General features: G+C 40.7%; 1 protein-coding gene across 1 annotated transcript in view; it reads right to left on the reverse strand.

Moving 5' to 3' along the window:
• The window catches only part of cd109 (CD109 molecule), a 53,132-nt gene that overhangs the window by 7,683 nt on the left and 26,405 nt on the right, over positions 1-19,044 (reverse strand). Inside the window, exons 24-32 of the mRNA XM_085372608.1 lie at positions 13,916-13,997; positions 13,583-13,811; positions 12,564-12,735; positions 11,757-11,947; positions 9,261-9,416; positions 8,780-8,845; positions 8,315-8,451; positions 7,546-7,702; positions 7,373-7,475 (exon numbers count right to left, since the gene is read on the reverse strand). Of these exons, the coding sequence (XP_085228734.1) occupies positions 7,373-7,475; positions 7,546-7,702; positions 8,315-8,451; positions 8,780-8,845; positions 9,261-9,416; positions 11,757-11,947; positions 12,564-12,735; positions 13,583-13,811; positions 13,916-13,997 (1,293 nt within the window). The remainder of the gene's footprint in view (positions 1-7,372; positions 7,476-7,545; positions 7,703-8,314; positions 8,452-8,779; positions 8,846-9,260; positions 9,417-11,756; positions 11,948-12,563; positions 12,736-13,582; positions 13,812-13,915; positions 13,998-19,044) is intronic.

A 19,044-nucleotide genomic window follows, 5' to 3' on the forward strand; every position in this document is an offset into this window, starting at 1 on the left:
GGGGAAATGTTAGATTTGTATTGTTGATTGTCATTTATGCTTAGAAATATTTACTTATATATGCTTAGAGTTTTGTAATTAGTTGTAGATTGGTAGAGGTTTTGATCCTTGATAGTCTGCAAACTTTGTGTGTATTAGACAGCACTTTGGGAGCATGAGAGGTCATACCGTGTCTTATTGTTTTATGGTAGGATTAACGTAGTTGCGTCTGTTCTAGTCTAAGTGCTCTTTGTTTAGATGAACTGCAGGACTTCCTCACCGTGTTATCTAGGATGAACCATCTAGGGTGAGGGGGAGGCTACCCTCTTCCTGACCAAGGATGTTTGACCCTTTGATCAGCAGTCCACACACACACACACACACACACACACACACACACACACACACACACACACACACAGGCAAGGTACTCTTTGTGTGTATGTAGACGTCATATGTTAATGAACTTATGCATATTCATGTAACCTCAATAAAAGAACAGTGGTACGGGAGAACGGACGAGAGCAACTGGGGTCAAGCGAAGGAACGGTGCCTGTCCGGTTCTCTCCCGTGCACGAGAAACATGAAGAAGCTTGCCTACTTGTGTCTTGCTTTGCAGTGTAATTATATTGTCTTCAACGTTCCAGCGGATGGGTTCAAGCTACAAACCTACCAACCTGCGATAGGTGAAACCTGCAAAGAAGCCAACTTTATTTTTTACAATTATTATAGATGTTTTAAGGCTGCAAACCCCCTCACTACACACTTTATACACTTTTCTCAGACAGGCATGAACATTTTCACACGTTTCTCTCTTGTTTAAAAACTCTCAAAGTTCAAATCTTCATAGAAAAATAAGTCCAGTATTATGGAATGAAACCAAAGATCAAACCCTGTTTTCAGGTCCAGAACATGGGAATAGAGCAGCTGCCAGAGAATTGAACATTAATGGATCAATTGTACGAAAGTAAGGGAAGCAAGAAGAATGAGTTGAATCAAGTTTGACTTATCTGACTATTTTGCTTTGCTTAACCGGTGTGCCTTATGGTCCGAAAAACATCTACCTTCCTTTAGCATGTCCAGAAGTCCAACTTTTTATGCGATGGTAGCATCTTCCCCTGCCTTTTGGGTGCTACCACAGGTTCCTTTGACGGTGCAAAAACTTCATCGACATTGTTGTGTTCGTTGATTTGAAAACTTACAAACATACAGTACAGCACTTCAGAGTCTGCTAGCGATCGAAGATTTATGTAAATTTGACAAGCTGAACGCATTCTGTACTGTACAGGACCACGGCACAAGATTGACTGACAACGGTCTACAACCGATCAGGACGCAGAACAAAATGCACTGTAAAATAAATAAACAAATAAATAAAAGCATGCAAAATTGCCCCCCAAAAATCTGCAAAACAGCATGGCCGCAAAGGTGAACCACGTTATCCGGTTGTTCAGTCTGACGTCACTAGCCGTGTCTGGGTCTAAACTCCGCTGCAGGTCCATATATCAAACGATCACTATCAATCAATCAATCAATCAATCTTTATTTATAAAGCACTTTTCATACAGAAAAAATGTAGCACAAAGTGCTTTACATAGTTAAAAGCAGCCCACCCCACCCTCCAACTCACTCCCCACACTCTCAATACACATATATTCCCCTACCCCCACCCACACACACATACACACACGCGCACACTTAAAGAGTAAAAATTGGGCTGGGCTCGCATGAGCCAAGTGAGGAAACATTATAACAGGGAGCCGTCTGCACCGGGAGCCGGTCACAGACTGCAGCCTCCGGGCTGGGCACACAGCAGGAGGGAGGCCAAGGAGCCCCCCAGCCAGGCTGAGAGGACCCCAGAGACCCAGCAGCCACGGTCAATAACAGCCCCGGTGCAGAGAGCGCCCTCCGAGGAAACACTGGAGATATGACGCAATACGATATATACAGGGTAAAATGATAAAATAAATAAGAACAGGATACAATATAAATATAAATATAAATAGAGTAAGAAGATTAAAAAATGAATAAGAATAAAATCAAAAAAAAATTAGGTAAATCCTAAATTAATAATAGAATAACAGGATAGAATAAATAAGCATAAAAAATAAATAAACGCTAAGTTGTTCTTAAAAACATGTACGTTCTCTGCGGCCCTGAGCTCCTCCGGCAGGCTGTTCCACAGACGAGGACCATACCACTGAAAAGCTGCCTCTCCGTGAGTATGTGTCCTGACTTTAGGGACAATCAAAAGGCCAGTACCAGAGGACCTCAGGGTCCGCGAGGGTTCGTATGGTAAAAGCAGATCTGAGAGATAAGAAGGCCCAAGACCATTAAGACATTTAAAAACCAATAAAAGAACTTTAAAATCGATCCTGAAACACACGGGGAGCCAGTGCAGCGATTCTAAAACCGGTGTAATGTGGGCCCGCCCTCTGGTCTTCGTCAGCACACGAGCTGCCGAGTTTTGCAAGAGTTGTAAAGTTGAAATATTCTTCTTAGGAAGACCAGAGAGCAGGGCATTACAGTAATCAATGCGACTGGTAATAAAAGCATGCATCAGCATCTCCGTGTTGGCCCGAGAGAGAATAGGGCGGACTCTGGCTATATTTTTTAGATGATAAAATCCAATTTTGGTTACATGTTTAACATGTGGGATAAAACCAAGCTCAGAGTCAAAAATAACACCCAGGTTTTTCACTTGTAGTGAAGGACATAGTGAAAATGCCTCTAATTTAGACAAGAGTTTCTCTCTCTGAGCCTCAGGACCGACAATTAAAACTTCAGTTTTGTCCTGGTTAAGCTGTAAAAAGTTTTCTGCCATCCAAGATCTTATATCCAAGATACAGTTAAAAAGGGCATCCATTGGTCTGGTGTCATCAGGAGACACGGAGATGTACAGCTGCGTGTCATCAGCGTAACTGTGGAAGTTCACTCCATGCCTCCTGATGACACTGCCGAGAGGCAACATATACAAATTAAAAAGTACAGGGCCTAGAACCGACCCTTGAGGCACACTACATGTCACCACTATGGCATTACTGAGAGTTGAAAAACTGTCTAAAGTCTTTCATCTTTATTAAAAAGATCAGCATTCTGCTCTACCAGGTGTAACAATTGAGTTTAACATCCAGGCATCCATGAAAACGGAATTTATGACATTTGGAGTTAGAAGTTAGCAGGGAGTTAGCTCGCTAGCTTCTATCTAAATACAATATACCAGAGGTGTGGACTCGAGTCACATGACTTGGACTCGAGTCAGACTCGAGTCATTAATTTTATGACTTTAGACTTGACTTGAAAAAATGTTCTAAGACTTGTGACTTGACTTGGACTTTTACACCAATGACCTGGGACTTGAATTGGACTTGAACCGATTTACTTGAAAAGACTTGATATTTTACCCCAAATATAAAATTTAACATGCATATTATATAGAGATTGAAAATGTGACGTCATTCACGGGTAGAACCGCAAAGGATTCTGGGAACTCGTGGCAAGAGGTACTAGCGCACGCAGGCTTTCAATTGAAATCAGTTATACAGCGATAAAAAGAAACACAAAAATGGCAAGAAGCTGTTGTATTATTAACTGCAATAGCCGGTCGAATGACAGCCACGGGAAGCCGACGGGTAAAGAGATCGGTTGTTATCGGATTACGTCGTTGAAGAGAAATTGTTCGAGCCATGTTTCCGAAGTGACAAACAGGCGACAGATGGCCTGGATTGCAGCCAAGATCAAATATAACGTCCCAGAACACTCCAGCTCACAGGTTAGTCTGCTCCAAGCATTTACACAAAGGTCAGTGTTTTGTAGTAGTTAATACGTCATTTTCATAATATAATTGGTGATATAGGTTACAAGCAAGTCTGGCGCTGAACAGAAATTGTCGCGCTATGCTCCTTTATTTATTGTGCATAAATAGTGAATTGTCCTGACACAATATTGCGTTTCGCTTCTGTTATTATGGTACATTGACAAAAACATATACTTTTATTCACAGGATAAAACAGGTTTTTTGTATCACTAATTGCCCAGTACGATTACAGCATACAGTATTATTGTCACTGCTACATTTCTGTAATGCGAACCAGAAATTATTTCCACTACTAATTAATTATCGTTGAGCTCAAAGGTCCTATTAATAAACGGTTAATGAATGTGTATTTATGACGACGATTTGTGAGACTGGTAAACTTATGATACGTACGATGGTCTTTCGTTCTACACGGTGCATTTCAAGGTCCTGTACCCATCCGTCGGTAAACTGTACCTGGGCTTGTTGCAGTGACCGGAAGTTACTAAACTTCACGAGTGTATGCACTCACTCCAAGATCCGTATAATTATAAATATGCATATAAATATGCTACGATGAGATAGCTGACTTCATCTAACTAGCAAATGTTTTCCAGGCTACGTTGGTGATGCAGTTTTTTTTTAATGTGTATGATATTTTTTTCATGCGATTTTAAAGCCAGTCCTACAACCGCATCCAAGAATAACATGCAGCTTATCTCAGAACTGTCGGTGAAAATTATTCTTGGAGCTAGGTTTAATTGAGCTGCATTTTAAAGAGGTGCAATTTCACAATTTGTGTATATTTTCTAAGTTCACTATTTTGTCATGTGTTGAGAAAAACACAGATTTAAAAATTACATGGTCTAATATTTACATTTATCATATAACTGCAACATTCTTTTTTTCGTTTTTTTTAATGACTCGAAAGGACTTGAAATTCAAAATTTCAGACTTGTGACTTTACTTGGACTTTTACACCAGTGACTTGAGACTCGACTCTGACTTGCCTGACATTACTTGAGACTTGACTTGAGACTTAAGGATAAAGACTTGAGACTTGCAAAACAATGACTTGGTCCCACCTCTGCAATATAGCATGTCCTGACTGCGGGGTTTTGGAAACAAATTAAACCGTACAGCTCTGTTATCACTTCCAGCATAAATGAAGACAGAAAACTAAACAGCAGTGACGTTTGTAGGGTTACTGAAGTTGGGCTAGCTGGTATATAATGATGTGCTACGTGACCGCTAGTGACACAGCTATGTTAGCATAATATAAACAAGCTAACTTTTTTTCCACTCGATAAAAGTTAATGTGAGTGTTCTCGGTGGTCAGGAACAAATGTAATCGCATGGCAGGATGCTGTAAAAGGACCAAACTTCAGCCAGGAGAACAACTGAGATAATCCATCCACAATACGAGGTTAGTCATTCATGTACTGCTGCATGGGCTGGGCTGTAGTTACATACTAAGGTTTTAAAAACTGAGCTTAAATAAATGATTAGCGGTAATAAAAGCCGAGAGAGGTCAACAGTGATCACTGACTGTTTTAGGAGCTTTTTGAGATCAAATAGAATAAAATAAAAAACATTAAACATGTTAACAACACAAAAGCCATATTAAACGCAGACTACTTTAGACCCGGAAGTAGGATTCGTCACGTCATCACTGAACAACCGGATAGCGAGGGACCACTGTAACTGTAAAATTTGGCGGCTATCAGTGAATTTTCAGTTTTGCAGTATATTTTAAACTGAAAATCATTCTTATATACTTCTGCTTTTTATATTTTTAAACCTTATTTTGATACCCAATTTATTGTTTTATCACAAAGCATGTAAAAATGTATTATTAAATTAAAATGTAAATGTTTTTTCATTACCTCACAAGCAGTAATGTCAAACTCAAAACTCTTTTATCTCAAGTTGGCTGGAGCAGCAAAACTACATGATAAATGTGTGAAATTACAGAGAAAGTTGGTTCATTGCCCAGACTGTCCTATAATTATATAAAATACACATTTTTGGTTCATTCAAAGAAAATTTCTTCTTCTTTCTTTCTGAATCCACTGTATAAAAGTGTACATTTTTAGACATTAAAAATGTAGAACTTTCTGTCATTCAATTGTTCATCTATTACTTATTTGTTTTGGTGTAGAGCACAGGTGTCCAACTCCAGGCCTCAAGGGCCGGTGTCCTGCAAGTTTTAGATATCACCCAGGGTCAACACACCTAAATCAAATGATTAGTTCATTACCAGGCCTCTGGAGAACTTCAAGACATGTTGAAGAGGTAATTTAGCCATTTAAATCAGCTGTGTTGGATCAAGGACACATCTAACACTTGCAGGACACCAGCCGTTGAGGCCTGGATTTGCACACCCCTAGTGTAGAGTGATGGGCAATGGGAGTGAGGGGGGTCATCAATAGGAAAAGCTTTAAAATACAATTAAAACTTCAAAAATGTGTGCACTCCTTCAAATTTTCCAGATTTCCTGATCCAGGCCGGATTGGAGTCTTTGCCAGGCCCATTATGGCCCTGGGGCCTTATGTTTGACGCCCCTGTTCTAGAGAAAAAGGCTTGTAGCAATCATTCAGGCCAATACATTTTGTTTAATCACAGGTTTTTCGCGTGATTGGGTGAACACACAGTGCTAAACTCTTGCTAAACAAAAGCATAAAAAACTCATAAAACGTCAGTGGAGGTCCTCGGTGTGTTTACATGGACATGACAGGCTGTCCTGGTTTGGATCATACTGCATGCATTTTCCCCATATACAAGATTATAAAAACATCAAAACTGAAAGTAAAAAAATAAAAGTGGACATGTTCTGCTTTAGGTCCATATATTTCTACACAATCGTGCATTTTATTGTGTCATTTTGCTTCCGTTTACTACCACAGTGGATCAAACAGCCTCAGTGAGGTTAAAGTGCTGATTTTCACTTTGACTTTAATGAGCTTAATTACAATATTGCATTAACTGTTTAGGAATTGTTTTATACAGTCCCTCGTTTTCAGGGAAAAATGATAACAACTGTGTCCCTGTGCAAACAGTATACTGTTTAATTGTTATTTGTTCATGAACTTGAATGTGGTCTTCATATAAGCTTCATATAATGAGCTGAGTACACACAGAAGTGATCTCTGTGAGCCATAGGATCCAGCTCAGCCTTCAGACTGCTCTAAATGCTCTGTTTCAGGCAATTTATTCTACTTTCTGCTATTTATGATGTTGTTAAGATAATACAGTCATCCCTGCCACACTGCTTTGGCTAGTTGCACAGAAGCCCCCCACTCCCAGTTTCCATTAACGGCGGACAACTAATCAGAATAGAGCTGGTTTATAAGGGAAAGAGTTAAAACAGTTTGCACCTCAATTCATTCTCAGTCTGAAACAATGTCACATGTATACAACGAATGAATACGTTTGAGAGAGTTTCCACCATGTTGTTACAACAACACTTTGTCTTTTGTGTTATAATTATATATCATTTTAAATAAGAGTTCTTTGATTTTATTGGGCAAAACACAGTATTTGCAGGGGAGAGTAAAATGATTATCCATTAATATAAGCATATGAGCGAAGTCTTACTTGGTTCGTAGTAATCATAGATGACGACCGTAGCTTCCTGGACTTTGGCAACTTTATACTCAATAATCAGAGGAATCTGGACACACATCTCCAGCGTTGTCACCTGGAAATAAATTTATAACTTAAGCTTCAGTATTTACACTCAGACACATCAGTGTTTGTGAGCCGCTCACTGAGTCCAGGTACAGGATGACTTTTCCCAGCTGCGTCTCCACTTTCTTTACAACGTCGTTAGTCTCGATGCCAACCGGCGACAGACTGAAGCCACTCAGCAGCCCCACCTCCATGATGGCCATTCCCGTTGCACTCAGGCCCAGACCATACACCAGCCTGCAGAGGACCACAACACCACACAAAGGAAAAGAAAAAAAAACATTTAAATGATATTCAAAATGTTATTCTAATCAAATCAAATTTTATTTGACTCTTAGCCTGTATTAAGTTTCTTGTAAATTAAAATAATAAATTTAATTGCTATAAAGTACTCCTTTATTTATCTTTGGAACTTTCTCAAGAGTATAAACATAATTAGGGTGAAATTTACCGACAATGATACATTTATTTAAAAAGAAGGAGCAATAAAAAATAATTTCTTGATGAACAGAAATTAATTTAAATGTTTCAGCAAACTTGTCAGAGCAAAGACCAAATAACCACAGTGATTAGAAGTTATCTGTGTATTGTTTTAGGCACTTTCCAAAAGTCAATAAATATATTTGGAGATGTATTGGTTTCAAAAAGGTTATTTCTAACAAATGTTTCAGTTTTTCTCGGGTCTGTTGTCAAACTGACATCTGGTGCTTTTGGCTGATTATGTTTTATTGTTTGTAAACAGACGATGATCGCTGGAAACGCTTCTCACACATCCTGCTGATTGCTGTGCTGATGAATCTGTTGCATCAAGCTGTTGGCATGTGAAGAAACAGATGCCGACCCGCTCACCTGGTGCAGATGTACAGATGTGCAGAGTTTACTTCGCTGTCGACCAGCTCGACGTACAGCTCAAACGCTTCCTGTTCGCCAGCTTCTCGCCTCCTTCTCCTCATCTCCTTGTTCCTGACGTTGTAGAAAACGTTAAGCTGAAGGAAGAGAAGAACCAAATTTAAAGAATAAGAATGAGAATCACACAGAGGTTTAAAGGAAAAATGCAGCTTCTTTATTGTTTCTTTAGTTAAAAGTACTTGCTGTAAGTAGCTTCTGCAGAATTTCACTAAAGCTTTCTGCAGCATTGACCCAGTGGGCAGTCTGACATATGTGCTTCTGTTCTTTAACTTTTTAACTACCACAATTTAAGTGGCTTTGTTTTTGACATAATCTAAACAACTATTGTTCTTACTATTATACCATTCAGCAGACTGAACACAGACCAGCAGGAGGTGCTATTACACGAGTGACATGTCCTGTTACCTGAAACAAGGCGAGTCCACGACCTTTTGCTGTCACCTGCAGGATTAAACTTTCTTCTGGAGTAATCTAAAGCATAAAAAACAATCTCTATGTTTTTATTGACAGATTATTGCAGTTTTTTTTATTGCTGTGCACTAAACAACTGTTAAAAACTAAATTAAGTCCTTAACTGGACTAAAAGGAGTAGGCAACTCCTTTTAGAAGACTGACTCACACCAAGCAGTAAATCTTTTAGGGCATTTTTAGGAAATATAATATAGTTCCACGTTTTTCCTTTCAATATGAGGGAATATGACAGAGCTGAATTATCTGTATAATATTACATGCTGGATGTAATCATTTGTTTCACTGTTCCATGAACTCTGCTCTGATCAGTTGCTGACAGCCTTCAATAACCAGCCGATATCTGACTCATCCCCACAAATATTGCTGGCTAATACTTCAGCCGCTGTTTTCCGATAACGCTGGCTCATCTGTGTACCTGTTGGCTCTGATGGAGCAGGTAGTTCTCGTTGTTGATTTGGAAGGAGGCGACAGTGGTCGAAGGGTCGATGTCCACCCTGATTGTGACGTCAGTGTCGTGCGACCCAATGCGAGCCGCGAACATAGACAAAGCCTGGAGAGCCACAACTGTGTCCTGAAAGAAAAAACGAGACTCGCGGTCACATGGTACACGTAAGCAAACGTGTGTCTGTGATGTGGGGGATTTCAATCCCTGATGATCCTTTGCTTTGATATTCATTGCTGATTTCCTGTTTACAGCTGAGGATGGGAGTCTGCTATTCAGCACATGTCTGTGCATCTGTTTTAGAGAAAATCTTTGCCAGACAACGCCTCACTGGGCTTTACTCACTGTGCTGTATTCGGATCTACTGGCAGTTTCCCCATCTGCCTCGCATGTTCTGCATGTACGAGTGGCCATGTGTGCTAAGAGGTTAATAAGTCTTTAGTCACTACATACCCAGACGGCCACAGTTGCCCTCTGATGTGACATATAACCACAGTTGGGGACTTTTTTTTTTAAAACATGAATCCAGTTTAATCAGTAGAGAAAAAGTCCTTTATTTAGAGTTGACAGGGCCAACAAGTCTGTTTTATGTTTTGTTGGTGTTAAAAAGAAGATGATGCAGAAATCAAAAGCCTGTGTAGCTTTTTTTTCCCCCCTGACGTCTTTGTTCTGGTTTATTTCATCCTCGCATGTCTGTAGTTATCATGTGGTTATTGTGTCCCTGTGGCTCAGGTGAACTTTACTCTCCCAAACTCCACTGCAGAGATTTGGAAAGAAGACAATCACAGTCAGTGATGTATGCCAACATTTGTGGCTCCAGTGACAATTCGGGCCAGCAGGAAGGTGGATTGAATCTAAATAAACTACAATTAGTCTGTTTATGGTGTTAAAGGAACAGGGCAGCCCTGTCCACTGATGTCTTTTTAATCATTTTTGGATAATGATAGAGCTCCATGGCACAGATAAACACAATGCATTAAGTTCTGCATGAGCTCTGCTTTTTGACACATGTAGTTTTTGACAAGTGTAGTCAGATGATAACAAAGAGAGGGAAGGTAGTCAGAACTGAGGGGATCGAACTACCAGAGGGCAACATTGCAGACATGGAGGACAGCTCCCAGGCCTCTGGTAGAGGACCCGAGCTTGAGGGATTAACCGCCCACAGAGGTGAGTGGGGAATGAATATATATATAGTAACGGAATACATGTACCAGCGTTACGTATTTAAAATACAAAATATGAGTAACTGTATTGCGTTACAGTTACCGTTTAACACTAGCATCCCCAGGCTTCTACCTTTCTACCTATAAAACCCGAGAGCAGTCAAATGGTGGAAGTGGAAGCTAAATTGGCTAAATTGACCGCGGAGTCATCATTTTGCGTTTCTACCTTTAAAAGCCGGAGAGCAGTCAGTCAAATGCTGGAGTCGTTCATATGTATATTAGGTCGTTACCTAGGAATTCTGGAGGGAGGGGAGTGGGGGTGAGTGATTGAGGGGGTGGGGGAGTGGAGTGTTTCAGTTTGCCATCTTAGGGAGAAATCAACACACATGGGTGTATGTCCTTTGTTGCTGACATTTATTGATAAAAACAGTACAAAAAACCAACCATTTGTACACATATTTACAAATGGCCTGCTGAGTGGTGCATGGAGCAAGTTTTGGGTGGCTTGCAACCTAAAATCCAAGTACACAGATGCAAAAAAAATCAGGCCACTGTGCGATGTGTTCACTGCTACAGGTACACATGTGGTAAATGCAGACGACAGATACCGTGGCAGTGCCAGGATTGTGAGTGATTGCTGAAAATGTTGAAATGTACTCACTCACTTTTTATCATTATTTGTAAATATGTGTACAAATGGTTGGTTTTTTGTACTGTTTTCATCAATAAATGTCAGCAACAAAGGACATACAAAGGACATGTGTTGATTTCTCCCTAAGATGGCAAACTGAAACACTCCACTCCCAAACCCCCTCAATCACTCACCCCCACTCCCCTCCCTCCAGAATTCCTAGGTAACGACCTAATATACATATGAACGACTCCAGCATTTGACTGACTGCTCTCCGGCTTTTAAAGGTAGAAACGCAAAATGATGACTCCGCAGGGGTCTAAGGTAGAAAACCAAAATGACTGCTCTCCGGGGGTCTAAGTGTTAAAAAGGTGATATTTAAAATACAGTTACTTTGTTGAAATAAATCGATTACACGGCGGTCTTTTCCTGTTTCAAATGTTAGGCTATACCCTCTCTATTTTTGGTAATTCCACGTGAAAAACCAATAAAAAAAATAAAAAAATAAAATAAAAAAAACACGCATGAAGAGACTCTAATGCCTGTGTCTCAATCTCGCGACCCATGTCACCCCTATTTCTATAATGACGTGAAAAATTTTTTTTTAAGGATTGGTACAATCTTAATAATTTGAAGATTACATTCATGTACTTCTGTTTGGAGTTAAGATCTGACCTGAGTGCTTCCAAATCCTCCTCTGTGGTTTCTTTGCTGGCTGAGCCACTTCATTAGGTTCAGACCCTCTGGGATTGAGTTCAGCTTGTAATGAGACAGCAACACGTAGGACGCCATCTCAATGTCAGATGAACGAGGTTGCCACGATGAGGACAGGCCGTCATCCAGGGAGAACCACATCGGCACACCGTCTGCTCACAGAAAGACAGGGCATAATTCAGATGATTTATTTTTAAAAAGAGAAGCAAGATGATCAAAAAATATCTGGGGTAAAGACTCCCACAAATAGCTAAAAGTCAAAGCCAAGAAGTGGATTATTTTTCCAGCCATGCTAACTCTCAGATAATTCAATTAAAATGCTGAGAAAGACACCAATAAAAGAAACAACATCCGATTCAGTCACTAAAATTACCAGAGGTGAGGCATAGGGACAGGCTTGTTTTCTAGGCCTCACCAAACTGACCTGGAGGTTGGAGCTTGGTCCTGTCTAGCTGTCTGCCACATTACCATTACAACAGAGTTTTCTAGCTATGAACTTTTCAAAATAAGAAATAATTATTTATAATAGTGATTTTTATTATACAGACTAATTAATCATACAAAGACTAAAGGACACCATTCTTCAAGTAAAACCACTGTATGATCCAAAAATGTTTTTAACTGAATGTAACAGTTCTGTTCACAATCAAACAATGTAGATTTGCATGAAACTATGAGAATGAGGTGCATGAAGTTATAACAACCCCCAGAGAAAGCTTATGTCCCCCAAATGTTAAACTGGCTTTTAAGACACAGCTGCTGTTGTACCTCTTATCTCAGCTCGTCCAGTCAGATTATTGAGTGCTGATTGGGCTTTGGAGCTCCCTGCCAAAGCCAGAGCGTAGGTGAGTAGACTGAGGCTGTAGTTGCTGGAGACACCAAGAGCAAGATGGGTCTCCAGGTACATCACGGCTGCAGACACCTTGGTCTCATACAGAGCCTGACAGATATGGAATAGGGCAGCAGTAGGTGAGACGACAGGTTGGTACAGGCACATGTAACAATGTCAGGCCAAATTAGATCTTACCCATGAATGTGAGGAAAACAGAGACTTTCTCTTTATCGATTGGTTAATGATAATAACCATAAGGCATGGTCAGTTTTGGTTTTTAAATTGATTTTTACATTAAAAATACTACAGAAGCCTAGATAATTAAAATGCACAAGAAGTTTTTTTGTACGTCTACTTGGTAACTCTTATAAAGTGAACACTGTTTAAGCTTCTTCAGCCTGTCCATTGTTGCTACTGCATCTGCAAGCCACTCTGCAAGGCACTTTGCAACCCATCTCCACCCCAGGTCATTGTTTTTATGCTTTTAAGACTTCTGTGGCATATCTTCTCCATTTATGCCTGCTCTGTTATGTGCTTGCTGCTTCCAAATATAAATGACTGCAGATGGAAAGTTTTGACTTCAAAATATGAGTCACCACCCAAACATGTGTCACAAGTTAACACAATATTTTGTTTATCCTAAAGTTCAGCAATTATTTTGTAACTACAGTTAAAAGTTACCATAATAAACAGAAAATGTATAAAAAGGAACTTAAATAAGGAGACACATAGCTCAATAAAATAGGTATGACAGAAAAATAATCTTAAAGAGTTAAAAGCCAATCAAAAATCAAATAACTAAAACTAAAATAAGTATTAAATATTAAAAATATTTCTAACTCAGCAAAGGAAAAGCTGAATATAAAATTGCTCCCCATGTTTCAGTCTGAGAGGCGGACCCACACTAATCTCTCAAAATGTCCCTGGAAAGTGTGCCTAAACAATGGCATCTCACCTTGACGCTAGCGTCTTCCAGCAGGGCGATGAGGACGTAGGCCGTGAGAGAAACAGGCCCGTCCAGGCCTCCCTGGAGCTCGGTGTGGATCACCCTGCCGGGCTCCAAGAAACTCCCATCATGCCCTTGCTGGCTGGCTATCCAAGCTGCCACACTGTGCAGCACGTTGGAATCAATGTTGATGAAGGGCCGTGCCTGCAGGAAACACCTCAGCACAAAAGCAGAGAGCCTGTGCAAAGAGACTACCTGCTATTAGTTTTCCTGAGTTTTTCAGTTATATGAGCATGTTACTGATGTTTTCTTTTAGACAGACCTGGTATATTTATCACATACCAGGTGCTTCCAGATGAGTCCTGCTCTCCAAAGGCGCTAAAGGAGCCATCTCCTCTCTGAAAGGTGAGCTCCCGCTCATAACCTGGTGAAGAGGACATCAGATGATGCGAAAAAAGGCAAAGACAAATGACAAATCTAGAGGTTCTTAACCTAGAGAAATAAATGAGATGTGCATTTTAAATGTGTTTATTCAACAGGGTGTGATCAGATGTTCCTAAAGTGTGAGGCACCTGGGGTATGAATGAATTAAAAAAAAAAAAAAAAAAAAGAACTCATGGACACTGCTCACATAATGGACCGGTATTTGACAGGGCTCCACACAAACGCAAAGCAGATGAAGCATCGCCAAATATGTTTCCAAACCAACTTTCTTCCAAGTCAAAGACTAGAAAATTTGATGAAACATATCTTGCCTTTGGCTTCACCTGCACAAGTGCCAAGGTATGTGGGGCGCCATTTGTAAAGTGAAACATGCTGAAATCAACGACAACATTTTTCCACATTTAACTCAAAACCTTACAAAAACATGTTTTTTGAGTCATTTTTCACAACATTTAGCATGAACATGTCCAGCGATTTTGGCTGGACATGTGCTGCAGTGATTGTGAAGTGGAGACTGCAGCTGCCGAGAGTCCACTACTGCTGAACCTTTGGATGGCTGACAAAACGGATCTTTGGATGTTTTCAGCTAAATCGCTGGATGTCCTGGTAGACAAGAAGTGAGGCAGCTCATGGCGGTGAGAAGTGACCATCATTGGAAAGCAGACACAATCTGACCACTACCGGCACACTTTTGCACTGGAATTTTTCATAAAGCTTTTATTTTGGTATTTCCGTTGAGCCATACAATAAATTTGCATGTTAGCTAAATATTTAGTTTCCTGTAACATTTAGATTTAACATTTAGATTTAACATTTAGATTTAAATATAATATTTAGATTGAACATTTAACATCCATCCATTTTCTTCCACTTATCCAGGGTCGGGTCGCAGAGGCAGCAGCCCAAGCAGAGAAGCCCAGACCTCCCTCTCCCCAGCCACCTCCTCCAGCTTATCCAGCCCTGCGATCCCAGGCCAGCTGAGAGATATAATCTGTCCAACGTGTCCTGGGTCTGCCCCGGGGCCTCCTCCCAGTGGGACATGTCTGGGAAAACCTCGCCCAGGAGGCGCCCGGGGGCATCCTTATCAGATGCCTGAACCACCTCAACTGGCTCCTTTCGATGTGGAGGAGCAGCAGCTCTACTCTGAGCCCCTCATCCGGAAAAGATTGGAGTGCGCACTCCGCAAAAACTGAGTTTTCGAAAATCTCCAACTTGACAGGAGTTATTATGTGTGGATGACGGGTCAAACGCATGCTTTATCAGCCTCTTTATGAAAACACCATGTAGGTGTGGATGTAGCGTAAAAGAGTTAGTAGTTTATTTTATTGCTACCTGTAATTTATTGCAGTTTACTTTTATTACTAAATGTTTGAGGTGCGAAATAAACTGAAATGGAGTTTGAAAACATATATGTGTGTGTGTGTGGTTGGAGGACGTGTTTGTGCTGGGGGAGATTTTCTTGTAAAACAAAGGGGGAACCTAGCAAAAAAAGAAACCACTGAATTAGATGTAGATGATGAAGATAAAGGAGAAAGAAATGTAGCAGGGCCAGGTTTAAATTAAAAACCATTACTATCTAGTGAAAGATGTAAAGATGTTAACACTATGGACCAAGCACAAGCTATAAATACCTGGATTTAGACTTGAACACTAGACATTAAGCTGTCTGCATGAAAGGACAGAGCACAGTCTACTTTTTAAGGAAGCTAAGGTCTTTAATGTGCAAACAAGAACACATTTTTACTAACAGTGTTACCATTTTCTTTGTGGCTAGCTATCTTTCGGAGAAGCAGCATCACAGCCAGTGACAGTTGGAGGCTGAACAAGGTGAGTAGGAAGGCTTTGTGCTGGGGACTACTCTGAAGCTCCTAGAGGGAATTATTGAATCAAGGAAGTAGGAAGAAAGAAAATAATATATAATGACTCCAAGATCAAGCTACTTTGTATTCTATAGAGATTTAAAAAAAAGATTTTTCATATTTTTTTCCTATGAGAATTCAGACCTGGTTTGTGTAATCAAAAAGGCTTCGTAGCACTACCATGACTAGCAGAATTTAGTGTGTTTAATTTCCTTTTCGTGAAATTTTGTGTTGCTGCAGTACTGAGGACAGGGCTAAAAACATCAGTACTGGTATAGCAACTGAAACCTATCCTCTGGTAAGTTTCCAAATGTTCCCAAAACATTGTGTCTACCTCCACAATCTGTCATGCCAAAGTCAAAACACGAACCTCACTGGTCTCCTATTCAGATCAGATGCTGCAAAATCAAACCTGACGAAAAGAAAACTGAACCTACCATAAGGGAAATACAGCAACATATGCAAACAAGAGTAACTAGGTGTAACCAAAGACAAATAAAACGTCAAAGAAATGGGTCTGGAAACCACACACAGTAGGAACTACAGTTGTTATCACTTCTCACATGAAAACCCCAATGCTTGTAAAGTAACTGATTAAAAGAAAACAAATAGTTATGTCTATAACTTCTGTTCCCTGAAGGAGAGGAAGGAGGTGAAACACATAAGTATGGGATATCATGCCCTCGTGTGTCTTGGCTGAAGAAACCTTTATTCACGCCTTTAAGGCAGATGACGTGTGATGACATGCGCACGGCCCCGCCTGCAAATATAGCCGCTGTCATCATAGTCATCCCTCAGTTCGATAGCCGCTCTTCACCGAGCCAAACTGCTCAGTGGGGCCACCTTGTGTTGAGATGTCGCCTTTCTCACCCGATGGCACGGACATGGTCGGGGCTGAAAGCCGACAGCTCACCGATTCTGATGTTTCGGCGGGTCCGCACTTTGTGTTTACGCCCTTTTTGCGCTGATTCTAAAGCTGTTAGTTTTATCTCTCTCCAAACTATATTGACTGAACCAGCAGCAAAAGAAGATCCAAACTACACTTCACATAAACATCGTCATGAATTCCCTCTTACTTTTGCTGTTTTGTGTCCAACATGATAAAAATCACACTTCATGCACAGCTCTCGCTCTCTGTGTACTTCAAGAACAGTTTCCTGTCTAAAAATCTGTTTTCTGCATTATTCGCTTGCTTGTTACGCACAGGTCTACCGTTTTTGGCTGCTGTTTTTTTTCCTTACTTCCGAAAAGAAAACCTAATTTCTGCTGTTCAATAGGCTTCTGAACAAATGTAAACTTTTTTAAATTATGCAACATGCTTAGCCGTGTCTCTAATAAAACCTCTGTAACTTCAGAGGTAATGTTCGTATGTTGATTCTTTCGTTTTTGATGTACTGCAGAATATTTTTATAAAATCCCAGGCCAGGAAAATCACCTTCATGTTTTTCTGCGTTTTATCTTCAGCTACTTTGACACAAAGGCATCTGCTGTGATGCTTACACCTTTGATAAAGTCTTGCGAGTGTCAGCCTCCTTTTTTATAGATACAAAAATATGTAAATGTACTGATCTGAATTATAATATTTCTGACTGTCTGAGGCAAAATTTCCCAGATTCAAATCTAATTGAACTGAATCGAATCGTGGATCGAATCGATTCGGGACCTTGTGAATCGGAATCAAATCGATTCTAGAAATCAGTGACGAAACCCAGCCCATATACACGCCCTGCAGAGCAGCCACCAAACCGGAATCGGACCACCACATCCTTAGTGAGCGGTAGACCCAGCAGACAGGACGGTATGAGCCACTGAAGGGGCTGTAACGTCCAACCGATAAAACCGCAAAATTTTGAGTGGTGATGCCCAACTAGCTGCCGCACAAATATCAGCTACAGGCACCACTTTAAAAAGAGCCCACGAGGTTGCCATCCCCCTGGTGGAATGAGCTCTCACCCACTGGGACAAAGCAAGACCTCTGGTGCCATATGCCAGTGAGACAGCCTCTGTTTAGACAGAGCGAAGCAGACACACAGCTGGTCACATAAACGCACATTCTGAGTGCGTTCAATGTAGGTGCATAGCACACGCACTAGACAAAGAGAATGCATCCTCCTCTGCTCCTCAGATGCAAAAGGAGGGGAACAAATGCTCAGCAACTCAAACTCCATTGAGCTAATAGATGCAGGCATGAGCTTGGGAAAATAGGCAGCATTTGGACGCAATATGACCTTGTGGCCATCAGGTGCCGAAGCCAAAGCGAGAAGTAATGTAGTCTTATATGAAAGAAATTTCATATCCACAGACTCAATGGGTTCAAACGGTGGGCTACAAAGGACCTCCAGCACCAAAGACAAGTCCCAAGCAGGGACACTGGACTTAAGCACAGGTCTCAGCCGGCAAACCACTTTCAGAAAACGTATGGCGAGGGGATGTGCGCCTGGTGTCACCCCGTCAAAGTCAATATGACAAGCAGATATAGCTGCCAAATAAATCTTAATTGTCGAAAATGAAAGGCCCTTATCCAGCAGCTCCTGCAGGAATGTCAAAACATCCACAATAGTGGTCTGAAATGGGAGAGTGTAGCAGTCCTGGCACCATTGCTCGAAGGCTCGCCATTTGTAAGCATACAAGCCTCTTGTACAGTGGCTTGCAAAAGTATTCGGCCCCCTTGAACTTTCCCACATTTTGTCACATTACAGCCAAAAAAAAAAAAAAGAATCAATTTTATTAGAATTCCACATAAAAGACCAACACAAAGTGGTGTACACATGAGAAGTGGAACAAACATCATACATGATTCCAAACATTTTTTACAAATAAATAACTGCAAAGTTGGGTGTGCGTAATTATTCAGCCCCCTGAGTAAATACTTTGTAGAACCATGTTTTGCTGCAATGACAGCTGCCAGTCTTTTAGGGTATGTCTCTACCAGCTTTGCACAGAGACTGAAATTCTTGCCCATTCTTCTTTGCAAAACAGCTCCAGCTCAGTCAGATTTGATGGACAGCGTTTGTGAACAGCAGTTTTCAGATCTTGCCACAGATTCTCGATTGGATTTAGATCTGGACTTTGACTGGGCCATTCTAACACATGGATATGTTTTGTTTTAAACCATCCATTGTTGCCCTGGCTTTATGTTTAGGGTCGTTGTCCTGCTGGAAGGTGAAC

The sequence above is a fragment of the Diplotaxodon limnothrissa genome, linkage group LG15, assembly GCF_057381915.1.
Source record: "Diplotaxodon limnothrissa isolate DT_005_m linkage group LG15, D_limnothrissa_male_GT1.1, whole genome shotgun sequence".
In the NCBI taxonomy this organism is placed as follows: Eukaryota; Metazoa; Chordata; class Actinopteri; order Cichliformes; family Cichlidae; genus Diplotaxodon; species Diplotaxodon limnothrissa.